General features: G+C 44.4%; 2 protein-coding genes across 3 annotated transcripts; one reads left to right on the forward strand and one right to left on the reverse strand.

The window, feature by feature from the left end:
* Positions 1-4,480: 4,480 nt before the first annotated feature.
* On the forward strand, positions 4,481-7,458 carry LOC103637769 (putative proline-rich receptor-like protein kinase PERK6). Of its 2 annotated transcripts, none has more exons than XM_008660798.3 (3): positions 4,481-4,705; positions 5,280-5,805; positions 5,885-7,458. In XM_008660798.3, exons 2-3 carry the CDS (start codon positions 5,412-5,414, stop codon positions 7,162-7,164), a joined length of 1,674 nt encoding a protein of 557 aa, XP_008659020.1. In that variant the 5' UTR covers positions 4,481-4,705; positions 5,280-5,411; the 3' UTR covers positions 7,165-7,458. The 2 variants fall into 2 exon arrangements, with proteins under 2 accessions (XP_008659020.1, XP_008659021.1); XM_008660799.3 differs by having other exon boundaries at positions 4,699-4,840.
* Positions 7,459-10,856: 3,398 nt separating this feature from the next.
* Positions 10,857-13,842, reverse strand: LOC100216883 (monoglyceride lipase). The gene is made up of 3 exons (NM_001143270.1): positions 13,589-13,842; positions 12,788-13,471; positions 10,857-11,375 (listed from the first exon to the last, which is right to left on the reverse strand). The coding sequence occupies exons 1-3, from the start codon at positions 13,661-13,663 to the stop codon at positions 11,067-11,069; spliced, it is 1,068 nt and encodes a 355-aa protein (NP_001136742.1). The 5' UTR covers positions 13,664-13,842; the 3' UTR covers positions 10,857-11,066.
* Positions 13,843-20,407: the final 6,565 nt, after the last annotated feature.

A 20,407-nucleotide genomic window follows, 5' to 3' on the forward strand; every position in this document is an offset into this window, starting at 1 on the left:
GTGTTCACTCGCCTTGATTCTTGTTTGATTTGTTTCCTCCTCTTCGGACTTGAATTTAATTCTAACGCTAACCCCCAAACTTAGTGTGTGTTTAAAGTTATAAATTTCAGGTTTTGCCTATTCACCCCCCTCTAGGCGACTTTCAGTATGCTATCCTTTAGCATAGAACATTCAACCCTTAGGGGCCTGTGTTGAATGCCAAGTGTTCCTCAACAAGGTCTCGAGTCCCAACATGTATGCAGACAATATTGAAGGTAGCCATAACAGTCTGAGCTTTGAAATCCATATAGCAAGTTGGCCTCTTAAGCCTGAAGGCAGGCTTAATTAAACTCTTGATATCGTCCCTTTCTTTTAAGTTGTTCTTCACATAGGACCATTCCTTCGTGCATAGCTTCAACCAGTTGCTACGACAGGCGAGGGATGGAAATTGTGCTTCTTTTCGATAAGCAAAATTATAACAGCTGAAGTTATTATGAAGTCGCTCCTCACAAACTGCCTTCGTTTGATAGTGTAACTCATGAATTTGACAAAAGCACTCCATGCTTGGATCTATGTCTTGTCTTCGTACATCCCAAGTGAAAAGCATCATCCTCATGATCGCATCAGGGGTGAGCTGATGCAAATAAATGTCAAACCGTTTCAGCACTCCTACCACCATCTTGTATAGTGGAAACCGAAGCCTAGCACTCAAAAAGCTTCGGAATATCACCACTTCATCTTCCTTCAACATCGTTGTAGTGTCCTCGCCCACAAGGCAGACCAGATCAACGTCACTTATGCAGTGCCTATTCTTCCACACTTCAATATGCCCACTCTTGATCGTTGATTTCCTGAAGATAACATGGCTCTACTTCATTGGACGAATATCTTCACTGTCATCTTCAATGTCCAAGTCCTTATTGTCATCTTTGGATATATCCATCTGTCGCACCAGCCATACCCTCAACAACTTCAGTCAAAAGGCTGCTTTCTCCATGCATCATCTCCTCAGCAGCACTCAAAGCTTTCACTAGGGCGAGGTCTGAAGCCACTTTCTCTCCCGCCATCTCTACCAAAATTTGAGGGTCACTCACAAGTTAGAAGCGCGACTAAAGGAAGATGGTTCGAAGCAAGTTTTAGATGCGGAGAAAAACTAGCAGCGAAGCATAAAAGCGGTGAATGTCATGCCAAGCTGTGTGAGCCTTGCCTTCCTTTTATACAAAAAGTTTCCTTACTCGACAACTCGCCCACATTCACTCACTGCACGTTGGTCCCCACCAACCAAGAGTTCAAAGATTGCCTTTCATAACGAGCTCTAGGAAGCTGTTTTTGGACCTTCAGTGCAAGGCCTCCCAATTACGTTTCGCGGCCTGAGGTCATTATAAAAAACAAACTAATTCCACAAGGGGCTACTGTTGGTTGGCCTTTATTACCGAAGGTCCTCAAAACTCTATGTTATCAAACTAAAACATGTTTCAAATACCTTACAAAAGGATAACAAAGCTAACCTTCATTGAAAGCAGCATGTGAAATAGAATAGAAGCTATGAAGCTTCAGCTTTGTAGGACTGTCGCAAAGACATGAACCTAAGGAGGCAGCTTTGGTCGGCTTTGGTTCCACGGCCATCAATGCACGAAGAAAAAGTGGAGGATAAGAATCGGGAATCTTGTTCAGCACCGAATGGAAAGGAAAAAATACGACACCACCCTTACAAGATTTGTAGCTCATATGTATAAGATTTGTGGGTATCTTTGTAATTTCATACGAAGCTGTACCTCGCCACTATAAATAGAGGTACAGTGCCATGCATAACCTCATCTCTTTTCGGACACTAAGAGAACTGGATCTCTATGCCTTCGAAGCTTCCTTCTTCTATCTTTGTGTTCTCCTTTGTAAGGTAAAATGTATTCTTTTAATTATTTATGACATGAAGAAAGGAAGAATAAAATGTGTAAAAATGAATTATCCTGTCACGCCTTTAATAATGTCTCTCTATCGTTTATCCTTCCGTCCTTCGTCCTTTAGTTAATTTCCTCATAGAAGATTAATTGAAGGGTGAAAGGAAGATTATTTCATTTGTGTTGCCTCATTTTTGGTTTCACTCAGAAATCAAAAGCGAGTGACCAACATATAGCTTCAAATCTATAATATTAAAGGTGGAACTAACCCTAAACTTCAGTGAAAACTCAAGTTTATATGTATTATCATTTATTCCTGTAAGGAAAATGGACCCCAGGCCATTTGGCTAAGTGATTTTGGTGTTTTATGATCAACATAACCTTGTGGACTAATGTTTCCCAAGTGTTTGTGCTTTGTAGTTCACATGATGTGATGTGGATTGGACTGAGGCTTTGAGGATGCAACACCTCAAAGAATACATTATAAGACCCATAGAATACATTACAAGGTCATATTTAAGACACTTTATACATGCTAAGAGTCCAACACATCAAGAAATAGAAGTGGGATGCAAAGCCACAAAACAAAAGTGAAGTTCACAAATTTGAGAAGAAGGGCTGACTGAATTGGAAGTGTTTTATAATATCAAATCTAATCAAACTGACATGACTTCAACTCTTAGATGTAGAGAATTTTATAAGCTTTCTAAAAAGTCGAAGATCATCAAAATCGGAGTTCAGAGCTAAAAGTTATACCCACAATACAAAGTTAGAAGTGCCGAAAAACTGTAGCAGCACAGAAGCTGTTTCATCGGACTGTTCGGTACGCCAAATTTACTCAAAATGATGTCTTCAACTATGGGACATATAGGATTTCATAAGATTTCCAAAAAGTACAAGATCATCAAAATCGGAGTTCGGAGCTAAAAGTTATGGCCAAAATACGACAAGCAATCCTGTCCTACGTGGGCTATAGGGTGCACACCAGACTGTCCGGTGCGCCATCTTCGAAAGCTCCAACGACTACCTTTAACGGCTAGTACACGTGGCATGTCCGGTGCACCTGTCCGGTACGCCACAGAAAGCTGCAGAACTACTTTCCAACTACTATATTCGAGTTGGGGCCTATATATACTTCACCCAACCGACCATTTAGTGGGAGCTCAAGCAACATAGCAACACATGCTATAGACATTTCCAAGTGCTCAAACACTCAAGTGCTTAATAGAATCACTCTATGTTTTGCGTAGGTGCTTTGCGAAGTGCTTAGGTTAGTTAGATCGCTTATGCGCTTTCTCTAAGTGAATCCTAGTTAGTTGAGTGAGTTTAGAAAAGCCCACATAACCCCTCGGCTTTTGAGTGTAATATTGTACCGAGTGGAGTGAGAGTCTTGATAGACCGTGACAACTGAGTTTGTGTCATGGCCTCCACCGTGTACCGGAGGGAACGAGGCCCGCGGTGTTTTGGCCGGAAGCTCGATAGTGGAGACGGTGGGAGCGTCCGAGAGGAGTCGGAAGCGGGGCACCACTTGCGCGTGTAGAAGATCCGTGGTTCTCTACGAAGTTACTCGTCTGTGGTGCTTGGTCCTCGCGTGTGCTACCCTTTGCGTAGGGGTACAAACGAGGATTAGTCGAGACCTTGCGTGGTTCTGGATACCTCGGTAAAAATACCGGCGTCGTCCATGAGAGTTTGCTTTCTCTACTAGCTCTTTATCTTCCGCATTTACTCTCTCTACTTAAGTTGCAATCTTTACTAGTGTTAGTGTAAATTATATAGGATTGAAACTTAGGTTGCATAACTCCTTTTGCAGTAGAGATAGCAAAACATAGACAAAACCTAGTTTGCACATTCTAGTTAACTTATTTGCATATGTTTTGTTCTAGGGATTACTTTGTGGTCTAGTTTAGAAAGAAGTTTTAGAAGTCCTAACTCACCCCCTCTTAGGTGTCACCGTTTCCTATAATTCGTCAATTATGTAAAAGGACCAACAACTCTTAGCAACAATTTAGACCTAATAAGCTCTAAATACTATATTTTTTCAGGTGCAACCAAACCAAATCACACAGTTCAAGTTTAACTTCCTTTTCTACCATCACTATCTGGAATTCTATACTTTTCATTTATTTTTTAAATATTTTCCTTAGTAGTTTGATGCAATTTAAAAATAAACTCGGCATGGTCTTTAGCATCACTATGTGTTCACTTAGTGGTACGTGAAGGCAAAGGAACAATAGGAACATGAGGGTTAAATCCATACACTACTTGGAATGGACTTACCTTTCAATATCATGGGATAAATCTTTAGTCTCATGTGTTTGCACATCTCTTGCTCAACCTTTGCTTGTTGCATTATTTGTATAGAATGTATGTTTATCTTGAAGAGACTCTTAAGGATTGACTCTTGAATGCAAAACTCTTTGATGTGACTAAAAACACTAGGTAAACCATAATTGCTCATTTATATATAAAATGTTTGCTTATTTTGGTGAGCGATATTTGAAGAAGATCCTAAATTAGTTTTAAGTGACCTAATTTATCCCTCCCTATCTTTGGCCATACAACAAACACACACGTTTGTCCCACCAGCTCGACGAATATCAATTGTCTCGTAGCTAGGATCATGCAGCAGGGATGTGTGGGTTGTATTTGGAGTTGGTGGCTAAAAATGGGAGATAAAAGGGAGACAGAGATGTGGTGGTAGTTGAATGGCGCTACGGAAGATGCGCATGATGCCTTCTTCCCTCCCTCATTCTCGCTCGCCCCCATTCCACCTTCGACGACCCCTTTCTCCTTCTCCCTCCTCAATCACCTGCAGCGAAAAGGAAAAGGTACACACAATATTGAGTCCATATGCATGCATTCGTGATTTCAAATGGTTCTTCGTTCTAACTTGTTTGAGATCCGTTTGGAGTTTTGCGCAGCAGATCTTTGACATGCATAGGGCGTGCTACACCCACTTTGTGGTTTAATTTCTTTCTTGAATATTAATTTTCTCATTAAGAGCGTATTAGTGATTTCCTTATCTGATCTGATCTCTCTTTGTTCATGTCCTTTACTTGTTTGAGATCCGAGAGTATTTATGATTGTAATATTTGCCTATGACAACACGTACGGCCGAGGCATTACAAATTGTTATTTGAACGACGAATTGTAGGTTGTGTGTATTTACCTAATAGTCAGTTTCATGAGTGCACATGCATGTACACTCCATAAAGAAAAAACGAATGCAACCACATGCATTTCTCCTTGTAATATATATTGCAGCAATTAATTCCTTTCATTACCTTTTCTTCTTCGGTTGGAACAAATTTGAGATATGCAAAACAATCCAAAAAACATTGTACGTTGCACCTTGTGCCATTTTATTGACCTGCAACATTTTCTCTCAATTTTATGTTGTAGGGTGTCAGACCGTAACTAAGAGCTATTTAGCAATAATACATACATAGCTATACCCTCTTTAGGTCAAGAGGGTGGAGTTCTCCTTATTCGGAGGAAGAGCTCCATCCTCATTCTACAAGACCAAACCAATAAATGGCCTCTAGCCCACAGTCCTCGCCATCATCCTCCAAGAAGTCGCCGCCACCACAAGAAGCATCAGCTTTGGCGCCAAAATCATCTTCAAAGTCACCCTCGCCACCAAAGGGTGAATCAAATTCATCTCCCAGTCCCCCATCGAAATCGTCCCTGTCACCACCGCCACGACCAAAGAAAAGTGCTAGTACATCTAGCTCTAAAGATGGGAAGACGAAGAAGTCGTCTTCATCGTCTTCATCGTCGGATAATACAGCCGCTGTGATCACCGGCGTGGTGCTTGGGGTGGTGGGCTTCGCTCTGCTCTTGTCCATCGTGGCGTGCGTGTGCTGCGCCAAGAAGAAGAAGAAACGTCCGCCCCCAATGAACATGCCCTTCTACACCGACGAGAAAGGTAACGTCGATCGTGTATATATATATATTATTACACACAAGTAAACTGTTGATTTTGATGCATGTGTGCATGAGTGCAGGCAATGTGTATTACCCCAACGCTGGTCTGCCGCCTATGTGGCAGCAATATGGCAGCAACGGCAGCATCCCTCCGCCGGGATGGCACCATCACGGCGGCGGGAACCCGCTGTCGCCATCGCTGGGCTCGATGGCGGCGCCCCTGAGCGGCGAGATGTACTCGTCCGGCCCCCACGGGCCTCCCCTCCCCCCACCTTCGCCGAACGTGGCGCTGGGGTTCTCCAAGAGCTCCTTCTCGTACGAGGAGCTAGCGGCAGCGACGTCGGGCTTCTCGTCGGCGAACCTGCTGGGGCAGGGCGGGTTCGGGTACGTGTACAAGGGCGTGCTCGCCGGCAGCGGGAAGGAGGTGGCGGTGAAGCAGCTCAAGTCCGGGAGCGGGCAGGGGGAGCGCGAGTTCCAGGCGGAGGTGGAGATCATCAGCCGCGTGCACCACCGTCACCTGGTGTCGCTCGTGGGCTACTGCATCGCGGGCAACCAGCGCATGCTCGTCTACGAGTTCGTGGCCAACAACACGCTGGAGCACCATCTGTACGCCAAGGACGGCCCTGTCATGGACTGGAGCACCCGCATGAAGATCGCGCTCGGCTCCGCCAAGGGCCTCGCCTACCTCCACGAGGACTGCCATCCTCGGATCATCCACCGCGACATCAAGGCCGCCAACATCCTGCTGGACAACAACTTCGAGGCCATGGTGGCGGACTTCGGGCTGGCCAAGCTCACGACGGACACCAACACGCACGTCTCCACGCGCGTCATGGGCACCTTCGGCTACCTGGCGCCGGAGTACGCGTCCAGCGGCAAGCTCACGGACAGGTCGGACGTCTTCTCCTTCGGCGTCATGCTGCTGGAGCTGCTCACGGGGCGCCGCCCCATCGATACCACCAACTACATGGAGGACAGCCTCGTGGACTGGGCGCGCCCGCTGCTGAGCGCCGCGCTGGCGGGGGAGACGGGCTTCGCCGAGCTCGTCGACCCCCGTCTGGGAGGCGAGTACTCCGTCGTCGAGGTGGAGCGCTTGGCGGCCTGCGCCGCCGCCAGCACCCGCCACTCGGCCAAGCGCCGCCCCAAGATGAGCCAGATCGTGCGCGCGCTGGAGGGCGACGCATCGCTGGAGGATCTGCACCAGGACGGCGGCAAGCCCGGGCAGAGCGTGCTCTTCTCCGGCGGTGGCTCCGACAACATCTCCCGCCTAAGGCAGCTCGCCTTCGACAGCGGCGACTACTCGGACTACAGCACCGACTCCTCCACCGGTGGTGGTGGCCGACCGCCGCGCAGGCCATGATGATTTATCAACTTGACAACTTATTACTAGCACAAATTGAAGCTACAGTCTATACACACATGCAAATTAGATTGAGCGAGGGAGATCGAGAGAGAGCTCTTAACTAATTTGAGGGCGATCTATAGTTAAGCTATGGCAGCAAGTGGCGATCGATGTGGAGATCCATGGTTCATGTAATTATATTATTGCTGTGCTTGTGATATACACATGCATGGATTTTTACTGGACTGGATCCTCGATGGTTATACGTACGTACGTACGCAGGATCAAAGGCGGAACTCATACCCTCTTCCATCTTTCCTGAACTAGTACTTGCACATGTTTTTAGATCGAATAACATCCAATTTCAGTCGCACCCCGCTGGTAGCTCAAGAAAAGACATCATGAAAATTGGAAGATTGCTTAGAACTAAATTAATAAGAACTAATCATCCCTCGGAGGATAGAAATTTTCCTTTCCAGTTACTAAGTTTTTTCGCCAATATTAATACCACATCAAAAAATATGTGAATAATGTTCGTCCCATTCCTTAGCAACCCCATAACAAAAAAGTCACTTTTATGAAAGTTAATTTTTAGACATGACAATTGCTCAAGTAATTTCACATTACGAGCATATTCCAAGTTATGATCCATAAAAACCACTGTATCATCTGTATATTGGAGTTTGGAGACCTCGATCTACCAAATCAGACACTACGCCTTGAAATTGACCCACTGCTAGGGCTTTCGAAAAACAAATCGCCAACATATCCGCAACAATATTAAAAAGGATCGGTGAGAGGGGGCCACCCTGTCGTAGGCCTTTGTGTGTATTAAAAAGGACCTATATCATCATTGACCTTCACCCCAACGTGCCCTCCTGAAACTATAGATTGAATCCAAGTGCACCATTTAGGTGAGAAACCTTTTGTGCACAAAGCTTGTTGTAGAAAATCCCATTTAACTTTATCATAAGCCTTTTCAAAGTCCAATTTTAGAATTATGGTCCATAACATGTTTCTATGTAGCTCATGCATAGTATCATGAAGCACAATAACCCCTTCGAGAATGTTTCGTCTAGGCATAAAAGTTGTCTTAGAAGGTCTAATTAAACCTATCTGCAATCATCTCGATTCTATTCGAGAGAACTTGAGTAATTATCTTGAAACTCACATTTTTAGCAAACAAATTGGTTGGCTAAATTTTGATAGCATTACCCTTCTTAGGAATTAGGGTAATGATCCCAAACTTTAGACTATGCACAAGAAGACTATTATTCTATAAATCCATGAACAGTGTCATTAAATCTTTCTTGACGACTTCCTAAAAACTTGATAAAATCGACTGGGAATCTATCCGATCCAGGAGCTTTATTATGTTCCATATGGAAAACAGCTTCAGAAGGATGCAATTAAAATATCATTTTCCACCTCAGAAACTTGGTTGATATAGTGAGTAAACGATTCACCCATTTGAATCATGTTATGATCGGGTTTTCCAAAGAGACCTTTTGAAAGGGAAATAGGTTAACCTTTTTCTATAATTAATTTTGGTGGTTGATCGTCAACACAAACACATGGACTAACTAGTTTGCCAAGAGTTCATGTATTACAAGCTAGTGTATAAGGTTCAACACAAACCAATAAATATTCAAGTTAGGGACCCGATTCAAAAGGAGCAAAAAGGACTTGAGTGTGTTGTGGTCTGGCGCACCGGACTGTCCGGTGCACCAGGGCTGTACAGGAGCCAAGCAGCCACTCTCGGGAAAATGTAGGTGCGCTCCGCTATAATTCACTGTACTGTCCTGTGAGCCAGCGGGCAACGGCTATCCAGCGCGCAACGGTCGACTCTGACAGCGGGAACAATGCAGCACAGTGCACGGCATTAGCCAGTCAGCGAGTCAGAGGGGCACCGGACTGTCCGGTGCACCACCAGACTGTCCGGTGCCACAAGACAAATGCGCCAACTATCAACTGCTCCAGAACCCTAATGGTGAGTGTCCGGTGCGCCCATCGCCAGTAGCCTCCCCAACAGCTACCTTGGTGGTTGGGGGCTATAAATACACCCTAACCACCACAACTTCAAGATCCAAGTTTTCAGAACATCACATTCAATACAAGAGCTCTAGTATTCACTCCAAGACACAATACAAAAGATCAAATCCTTCCTGAGTCCCAAATTCACTTCAAACACTTAGTGGCTTGTGAGAGAGAGATTTTTGTGTTCATTTGAGTTCTTGTCGCTTGGATTGGCTTTCTTCTTTTCCCATTCTTATTCTCAAGTGTTTTGTAAGCGAGGCAAGAGACACCAAGTATGTGGTGGTCCTTGCGGGGTCTTAGTGACCCGTGAGATTAAGGAAGAAGGCTCACTCGGTCTAAGTGACCGTTTGAGAGAGGGAAAGGGTTGGAATAGACCCAGTCTTTGTGACCTCCTCAACGGAGACTAGGTTCTTTGGAACCAAACCTCGGTAAAACAAATCATCGTGTTCACTCGCCTTATTTATTGGTTGATTTGTTTCCCCTCTCTTTGTGACTTGAGTCTAACTCTAACGCTAACCCTCGACCTTAGTGCGTGTTTAAGTTTATAAATTTCAGGTTTCGTCTATTCACCCCCTCTAGCCGACTTTCACCTTTGTAATAGTTAGTAATGTAACTTCTGAGCCCCACTTCTTCTATGTGGACCCCATTATCATCTTTGAGACTATATTTTCTTTGTTTTTGGTGTTTGCCATTTACCACTAATTGAGAGTATTTTGTGTTATCATCTCCCTTGAACAGATGTTTCACTTTCGCTCGCCGGAACATACGGATTTCCTCTTCTCTCAAAATAGAATCAAGTTTTTCATTTAGGTAAAGTTTCATATCTAACTCATTAGGCTATAATGTAGATAGGAATATGATGTAGCTAGGTTGCTACAGTAAACCATATAATGCATCACGTTGGAGTATAAACTTAACAAAAGCTGTCTGAGAATGTCTAATAAACCTATCTACGATCTTCCTGGTTCTATTCGAGAGAACTTCAGTAATTATCTTGAAACTCACATTTAGCAAACAAATTGGTCGGTACTCCTGAATTTTGATAGCATTACCCTTCTTAGGAATTAGGGTAATGATCCCAAACTTTAGACTATGCACAAGAAGACTATTATTGTGTAAATCCATGAACAATGTCATCAAATCTTTCTTGATGACTTCCTAGAAAACTTGATAAAACTTGACTGGGAAACCATCCGGTACCGGAGCTTTATTATGTTCCATATAAAAAATAGCTTCCCGAACCTCTTCTATATAGAAGAGTGCAATTAATATATCATTTTCCGCCTCAGAAACTTGGTTGATATAGTGAGTAAACGATTCATCCATTTAAATCATGTTTTGATCGGGTCTCCCAAAGCGACGACCTTTGTAATAGTTAGTAATGTGACTTCTGAGCCCCACTTCTTCTATGCGGACCCCATTATCATCTTTGAGACTATATTTTCTTTATTTTTGGTGTTTGCCATTTACCACTAATTAGAAGTATTTTGTGTTATCATCTTCCTCCAATAGATGTTTAATTTCACTTTTGCCCGCCGGAATATACAGATTTCCTCTTCTATCAAAATAGAAGCGAGTTTTTTCATTAATGTAAAGTTTCATATCTAACTCATTAGGCGATAATGTAGATAGGTATATGATGTAGCTAGATTGCTGCAGTAAACCATATATATAATGCATCACGTTGGAGTCTAAAATTAATAAAGGACCTGATGATATATGATGTCGAACAGCTGATTGTTTAATTTCTAGGTAAGCGCGGTCGATCTAATAATTTAATTTAGTCGGTACGTATCACTGAGACATGATGTGTATCCATGCATGACCAAATGAAACGGTTCGTTCTGTAAAGAGAAGAAAGCAGCAGGCAAGCAAGCAGCTAGCTATTTGTTGCCGTCCTGGAGCTGCTCCTGGTGGCGCTGGTCGTCGTGCTTGGCCTTCTGCTCCACCTCCGACGACACCAGCTCCTCCTGTTCCGTGTCGGGTGACCTGTGGTCGAGCCAGGCGATGATGTCTTGGAAAACGGCTTGGATGTTGTCGGGCGACTCGCCGGAGGTGAGGGCGTGCCACATGCCCGGATAGAACTTGAGCGTCTTGTCCTGGCTCGCCGCCGATTGGTACAGCAGCTCGCTCACCGACGGGTCCGTCACCTTGTCTGCCCCGCCGTGCACGATCAGGAACGGCAACGACACCTGCACGCACGCAACATATAAACATAGTTCAACAATCAGCATGTCATAATTGTCAGTATATATAAGAATACTATTTTTTTAGCTTTCTCACTGCTATTTTCTCTAAACACTTGTTTTACCAAACTTTTGTGATAATAGATTCAGCTCTACGTTAAAACTCTAGCTTCCCAGATGTGTAACTTCATCGACCAACAATGTGCCTTCAGGGTTGTTCACGACGCGCGCCAACAGTGTCGTTGTCCCAGGGATAAGGATTGGATTGTGCTTTCAGCAAGAGAGAACCATCAAGGTGGGATGAGGAGGCACCTTCAATAAAGTATATGACGCACATATATGCGCCATTGTCATGGCTCCACACCCACTCCAATCTCCATCACACCCTTACCAACAACTTAAGCATAGTAGGGTCTCGTGTAGATGCTAGATGATCGATGTAGCGTAAAAAGTTGGAATGAGGGGCAGGTACTTTAAAATCGGTAGTTGTTTTGTATAGGTTTAATCATGCTCAAAATGATTTGACTCGATACTATGCTAAACTTGTGTTCTTTAATTAGGATAGAAAAAGTATCTTTGTATGTGTACTGAGAGTGAGAGGCTTTAAATAATATAACCACCGTAATTCCAATCACTGGCCTCAATCCTATCCTAAAGGTAGTCCCTTCATTTTTATTATATTTTAGTCCCTAAATTACCAAATACGGAAACTAGAACTCTATTTTAATTTCCGTATTTAACAATTTAGACACTAAAATGAAATAAAATAGATGGACTAAAAATTAGTCTCTAAACCCAAACACCCCTATGTTGATTTAGAGTTTGTTTTCAGTCAATTTTTATGTGTTTCCTCGGATACCTAAAAAAATGTTTTCATAGTAGGTATATAACTCTCTTCCTAATTAATGGAAACAGGTAATATAATTGTTTTTTAAGTAATGACAAATACAGGTACAGTGAATGTCGTGCTAGTATTGGACTGTATATTTGGGAGCAGTAATAATTTGTGATCTTTTTGCCTTGTTAAAAAAGATAACTCCGTATTATTAGTAAACATGTCGGTGATGGACCAAGCCACTAATTTAATTGGTCAACTGGAATGAAAGCGTTGAATAGGTTGGTAGATCTCCATCCACATCTATATATCTCGTGAATCACATCGTTATAGTTATTATTATTATTATTATTATTATTATTATTATTATTATTATTATTATTGTTATTATTATATTAATAATAATACTGTGAGAAGATGACAACGGCCGAAGGGCCACAGCATATCATACGCATGTGATTTTGTATTGGGAGAATAAACAGATAATTAATAATACTAATGATGAAGAAAAAGAAATTAAAGGCAATAAAATATATTATATAAGCAGGAAGAAGATGATCGATCTAGAACGGATTATCCTGACCTGGTGGAGGAGGTTGTGCTCGAGGTCCAAGCTGACTTTGAGCAGCTCGTAGGCGGTCTTGAGTCGCGGCTTGTCCTTGTAGCAGTAAGGGTTGCTGCGGATCTCGTCCCTCTTCTCCTGGCTCCTGTACGCCGCGTCGATGACGTCGTTGCTGGGCACGATCTTCCACGTCGGGATGATGGTGGTCATGGCCCTGAGGATGTTGACCACCAGCGGGTGAGGCCGCATGTCGTCGGCGATCTTGCACATGGGCGCCACCAGCACGGCGCCGCTCCAGTACTCGGGGCGCCGGCGGTGGAGGAGGAGAGCCACGGCGCCGCCCATGGACTCCCCGAGCAGGAACCGGGGAAGTTGGTGGGCGTCCTTGGACTGCGACTGCGCCGCCGCCGCCACCACCGAGGTGAAGTACTCGTCGCAGTCCAGCACCAGCGCGTCGAAATCCGGCACGTAGCCCTGCAGCCCGTCGGAGCGGCCGTGGCCCTCGTAGTCCAGGCCGTAGACGGCGTAGCCGGCACGCGCCAGGCGCTCGCCGGTGCCGCGCATCGTCACGCTGCACTCCACGGCGTAGCCGTGGCAGAGGAAGACGAGCGCCTTTGGAGCTGGAGCCCTCCCCCTCTTGCCTGCAACTGCCGGCAGCCATCTGCATGCGAAGAGGCTCATCCCCCGCGAGTTCCTCACGTACTCCTACCATGCATACCAGATTAGTTACGACTAGCGGAATGATAGATCCGTGAACCATGGATGGATGGACGACGGGGTCTCGATCGTGTTACCGATTCCATCGATAACCTACGTGCGTACCTCTTGGTACTCGTGGTCCAGGACCACCTCGCCGCCGTCGTCTGGCCGGCCGCCGTTGTTGCTGCTGCTCGTCATCACGGTCCTGCCGCCGCCCACCGCCCACCGCCCGCCTCCTCCCGCCGGAGAGAAGAAGGACGATTCGACTCTCCAACTGCTGCTTTCAGGGCAGGGGCAGGGAACCAAGACAACTCCTTTCAGGGCAGGAGCAGGGAACCAAGTCGAAACAGGGGAGAGTTTGACCTTCTGGATGATTGATATGGAGTATATATGAGGCTATGCACGTCGTAGGGTAAATATATATATATACAGTATACGCAGGATTATACGGTCCAAAGTCCGCATGCGTGCGCACAAGATCTTTATATTTAAAGCGAGCCAACGAATTTGAATAAATCTCAAATCTCAATTCTCAATTCTCAATTCTCAATTCAACAACCGCAGCAGTCCAGCTGACGAAGGAGACCTCGCAACCAACGCCGAAAGCCAAGCCAAAAGAGGACCGGGTCCAACGGAAATTATACACAAAGCTCCATCTATATCCATCCATACATATATAAATCATACGTGTTCGTTGCTGATGTATTTTATTTATTAGAACAAAAATAACTACCTTGATGGTGGCCTATGGCACTACGAGAATCTCACATATGTCAACACCATCCACCTTTTCACACCTGTCGAACAGATACATGTCATCTTTCCATACACTTACACCCAACTAAGCAACTACAAGTCAGGCCTCACATCAACAAATTAAATATAAAAATCTAGTAACTACATCTGGTTTACTAGCATCTACCTTTACAAGATGATAATACATATTCTCTCTACAAAATAAAGATATGTATTACCATATATTTGATGTTTTTCGGGCTTAAAACATTGTCCTTCTCTAGTACTACTAGAAAGAACCACTTTTTACTGTTGTCGTGCGTCGACATTTTCGAAAAACAAACAATCCTTATATTTCTTTATAATAAACCTGCGATACAAATATGTCTCAAGAGCTAGTTTGTGAGCCACAAACCGAAGGGGATTGGAAGGGCTAGAATCCGCTTCTTATTCAACCTTCAATCCCCTCCGGTTTTGTGGTTCCCAAACTAGTCCTAAAGGGAGAAGGAATCCTCCCTGGAAAGAGTGCGTTGTACGGCTGCGAAGAACATGTGTCACGTCGCCTCGTGTAGCATCAAAATCCTAATTTTGAGATTTAAGGAATTTCTTTTAGAGATTTAAAATTTAAAGTGTCTTTTAATAAATTTATGAAATGGAGCTAGTTTCCTAAAGCTGAATAAATGGTAAATACTAAATTTTGACTATGTATTTAAACTATTTTCTTAATTTAATAGGTGGTGAAATACTTTATATGATTTATTCATATTGAATTATATATATTTAAGAGCATTTGTCTGAATGGAATAAATAATAAAAATATATTATTGCATCATGCTGGATTTTGACTGTGCATTTTGTTTGAAATAAAAATCTAAACTCAGATTTGAATTTGAATCCAATTTGAAGTAGGAAATAGAAATTTTTTAAAAAAGAAGAACATCTACAGCTCTCGAGCCCGAACCTCCTCTCGGCCCAGTCTACCTACCCCTACCGCTCGGCCCAGCTCACCTCTAAACCTCAGCCCACCTCCACCTTGCGCCTGAAAACCACTCCGACACGCGAGGCCCACCCGCCAGCCTCCCGTTCTCGTTCACACCACGCACGCTGCATTGCCTTGCCCTTGCGCTAGCTGTACCGTGGGGCTGAGATGTCAGCTCGTCCTCCCACGCGCCCCACATTCATTGATGTGTGGGCCATCTATGTCAGAGCTATCTTCTCTATCTTCAACAGAACCCCGATGGTCACGCGGATGTTAGCCTCCGGGTTCGTAGGGGTCGCGGCCCTGTTCCCCGTTCCCGGTGTCCGTGCCTTGGGTATTTATACCGGTCGCCCAACACCCCACCAATGGACCATCGCTTAGAAAGCCCAAGCCGAAAACGCCCAAGTCGAGCTGGGGATGCGACCACGGGTGAATGCTGGAGGCCGCCGCCGTAGAGATCAAGCTGTGCAGCACCTCAACCCTTGGGAAGCGGATCGAGAGAAACATCGGACCATGGCGAAGGCGTGCACATGCTTACTCCATGCAAAATCAATTGGAGCTCCGTGGATTGCTTACCGGAGTTTTCCATTGCCGTCGTACCCCCATCCACTATGGCTGGTCGGGACGCTACTCGAATTCTGGTAAGATCTCCTTTATCTGGTCCGCCTCGACCCCTACATCGTCCAGAACCGCATGGATGTGTGCCTAGGGTGTGGTAGCGTCGGGGCGCGTGCCACCGGCGATGGCGCCACCGCATTGGGATGGCCACCATCGTGGCTGGGTGTTGGAGATGGGAGGTGGTGCGCGCTAACCGTAGATCCATAGTTGAACGGATTCGATTAGATCGCGGGGTGTCGGTTCGGGTAGGAATCTGGGCCATCGATGGTGAAATGGTCGACGCAGATTAGATCTCGCTTTAATAAAATCCTGACCGTGGGAGTTGGATCCGAGGGGGGATCACGTATCTGTGCATAGGGATTGGGATCTAATCCGGGGCATTGAAAACTGATCGGATGGCTCGCGTGTGCTAGTATCCTTTGTTCTCGTACAAATTGCAAAAGAGTCCCCCGGGATCGGTTAAATTAACTCGACGTCCTAGTTAGGTTAAAGGTCATTTAAAACAGCCCCTGACATTTATAAAAAGAACCCTGCCTTTGTCCAAATAAGAGCTGTAGTCCGAGACTATTTAAATTAAGTAAAATAAATCTGAGATAATAAATTTTAGTATAAAAATAAATATGGTAAACTTTTAAAATTCATAACTTTCTCATTCTAACTCCGACTTGATCTGTTCAAATTGTGTTAGCTTCGTAATAAAAATGGCTACACATTAAACACCATTGTTTTATCATATCACATGCTCTAAAGAGGAGATAAATACTTATTTGACTTATGATTAAACTTGCTAACCCAAGATAATATATTATTTTAATTTGTCTATAAGTATACGTTTATTAAAATATGATCCATAATCAACTTATAACTTAGATTAAAATAGAATTAGTTATTTCTCTAATATTTTTCTCACATTAGTTATATAGAGTATATTTTAACTATTAAATCACCTAAAAACTTCGAAAAACTATATCTTCTTAACCGTAACTCCGATTTCAGTGGTTCTCGAACCTGCGATCTCATAGCGTAACACCCCTGGTGTTTAGCATACTCTTACATTACATGTGCATCATGAAAGCATTATCACGAGCATCATCAATCATTCACTACCCATATTAGAATCTAGAACTATCACCAATTGTTGTGAAGTGAACACTTGCTTGAACCAATAGGATACCTATGTTCTATGGCAATAGACTATCATTGGGTGCTTGTGTGTATGAGCAAATCCACTTAGATAATATAGGTTGATAATGGTTGATATTTCAACTCTTGAGTTCATGTGATGATAGTTTCTTAAACTATATGTGATGGTGTGACTTAGTGAATGTTCTGCTTGATAAATAAAATACTATTAAGAATCCAAAACTTAGGAAGCAAGCACTTGACTCCTAAAACTACTAATTATAAGAATTCAAACTCCAAAAGAAATGAATCTCAAGTAAGAATGCAAGTTTGGGAAATGGATTAAAGAAATGGGAATCACCCTAATTTTACTAGGTCCAATCTTGTACCTCTTTTCAAACGCGAGCATGTTCATACAGAAATAATTTTCAATTTAAATTGATCTAATTACAAAAGTTGTAGATAATTACTTAGGGCACACCCTGTAAAAAGTCGGCGAGGTTTTGAATTTGTTTGACATGTTTTGACACAGTTAGACAGCCAGTTTCCACTGTTTTGCGCAGTGTTGTAAAACTAAAGTTTGGGGGCTTGTAGTTCAAAATCTAGCAGCTAATCCACCCTACCCCTATAGAAAAGTTGTAGTCGATAGAGAGGAGAGCAGACTGGCTGAGCTGGACGACGCTTTGTGCTCCCGTTTTGTCCCTAGCTCGTCTGCAACCAAGGCAGATGGCAACTGCCATGTGGCAGCCGCGGGGATGCGTGGTCATCACGCCCTAGCGCGTGCGCAACGCTCCTCCTCGCGTGCACGCCTTGCCTGCGTCGCGTCTGACTGCTTTTGGCTGAAGTGGATGTGCCTCACTCTCTCCCACTCACTCCAGCGCCTCATTCTCACTCGCCCTCGCCTCGCGATCTCTTCTTCCTCCTCTCGCCAGCACCGCATTGGACCACCATGGCCGACGCGAGCTAAGCTCGTGGTCACACCGTCCTTCATTTCTCCACTGTCCAAAGCGAGTGTCGTCCCTCACTTCACCATTGAGTCGGGATCCCGGAGCCCCTTGCTCGAGCTCGGAGAAGTGCGGAGCAACGCCATCGACGTTGCAGTGCCTTGGTTCTCGCCGGCGCGCGTGGACCAAGTGCCTCCGTCTGCGACCCACCGAGCCAAGAACGCTGTCGACTTCGTCGTCGACCGCCACTACTCCCCGGCCTTCACCTCGTCCATCTTGCCGCCGGTAAGTCGTCGACCGAGCGTGCCTTCTCTTCTCTCCCTCTCTCTTTTTTGAGGAAGAAGATGGACCTCGCGCTCGAATAGGCCAAAATCCGAGGGTTTTTCCGTAAACTGTCATAGACTCAGTGGAATAGTAACCGAAGACCTAGAAGTAGGATTCGTAGTTTGCTAGAACCCGAAGCTCTAACATGCAAAATGGTTTTTTTTTCTATTTTTCCTTTTTCCTTTTTGGTTTAAAACGCAAAGAACAATGCTAGTTTTAATTGTAGGATAGTTTGGGATGATTTAGGAAATAATTACTGTTGTGATAGCTAGGGTTTGAACCAAATCATTCTCACTAAGAGATAACTAACTTCTAAAAGAAAAGGGGCTAAATGAAGAATATTGCTTAGTGTTTCAACACCTGTAGGTGTAAGGTAATTAGAAATACATTGTAATGTAACTTGTGTTATGTTATGTCGATTCTCTAAATGATAGTCAGGACCAACCAAGAAAAGACAGACTACATGTTCTTGGATGATGTAGACTATCTTGTAGAAATCTCTGTATACTAAATCTACTCAGAATATGTACACTACATGCACCTATAAGCATCATACATCTTTTGCATGAAGCATCATGTATCCTCATACTGCATCCATACATCATACAGGATTGCAGGAGGAAGTACCATTTGGGATTGTCGAGGAGCTATCAGGAATTCTTGTGGAAGAGGGTGAACCAGAAGTCGAAGCTCAGGAGTGTCCTGATCACCACCCCAATTCCTTCGAGAAAGGCGAGCTCTGGAATCTAACTTCCTATATTTGCAATACTTTAGTTTATTCATTGTCTACCTATATTGTTGCATTAGGTATATGTCGGTGTTTAGTGTCCGACCGCACACCCAGGGTTACCCTCGCGGTGCTTTTGGGTTGGACAGTGTTGTTGACTGTAGCTCAATGGTTTGTGCTAGGAGCACGAGAGAGAGACAGGTGATTTTTTGCAGGTTCGGGCCGCTTTGAGAGGCGTAATACTCTACTTCCTGGGGTGGATCTGTATGTGGTGTGTTACAAGTAGTGTCTCCTGAATGGAGAGAGGCTAATGAGATGGATAGATAGGATCGATGAAAATGATGGGGGTACTCCTTACATACATGATGATCACATATCTCCTAACTAATAGTGAACCGACTGAACCAACCTCCCAAAAATCCTGCCGACTCATCCCTGATCCGCTCGACATTAGAGGGTGCCAGGCGCGGGAAAGTCGGGTGGTTTCTTGGGGTAGCAAACGATTCGACGGACCATCTGGACCCGAGTCCATCGCCTTCTCGGACCGGCCCATTCCACAAGTAGTTTTTTGCCTGACCCACGAAGAGATGGTCTTGCAGGGTAACTGGCCCGAGGCCTCACGCAAGGACCTTTCGCCTTCTAGTGGACCTGGGGGATATCTGTCCCCCACAAGCCCACAATCTTTGAGTTGATTTTAAAATAATCGGCCTAAAGGTTCTTGGTTCGGCCTATGGGTTTGTTGTATAGCCTGATTTCTGTTTTGCTGTTGGGTGCCATTGTGTAGCCCTCGAACTTAGAATGGATTTTGGAAATAATCCATTCAAAGGTCTTCATCTTATGCTTTTGAAATCAGCATTTTAGCATCGAGTCACTGTAGATCTATTGGGTGCACCAAAGGTGCACCCAATGGGTGTAGCCCTTGAGCTTTTAGTGGATTTTAGAAATAATCCATTCAAAGGTCTCCATCTTATGCTTTTGAAATCTGCATTTTCTGAATATCCAGACGATGCCATCTGTCTATGCCTTGTTAGGTCTGAAATCAATTTGATCGGTGACATATTGGACGTCTGGCTAGTTGAGGCAGATGGCTCTCAGCTGGACATCACCCTGCTCTGTGCTTCAATGCTTCTGTTGATTGGACTTACGTTTCAGTAACCACATTTGGACTTCCTCCCGTCTTAGCCGATCTCCTCCTTTTGTCGTGGTACATTCATTGCGTATATTTTGTGGATATCACTTCTTTAGAAAATCTTTGAAAATTCTAGGTGACACACCCAATAGGTGTGCCTAGGGGGTGTCTTGGTGCGTAGAGTGTTTATCATGTTGTCTTGGAGTAGTAACTTGATGTGATGGAGAGGTGTAATCATTTGCCTGAGCAGTTGAATCAGGTCCAATCGGTGCTGTGTTACGTGAAACGGCGGCAGTTGCTTGACTTCCTTTCAAGCGGCTTGAATTGCTTACTGAATTCTTGCGACTGTTCGGCGAGCGGGGTA

This window comes from Zea mays, chromosome 1 (assembly GCF_902167145.1).
Source record: "Zea mays cultivar B73 chromosome 1, Zm-B73-REFERENCE-NAM-5.0, whole genome shotgun sequence".
Lineage (NCBI taxonomy): Eukaryota > Viridiplantae > Streptophyta > Magnoliopsida > Poales > Poaceae > Zea > Zea mays.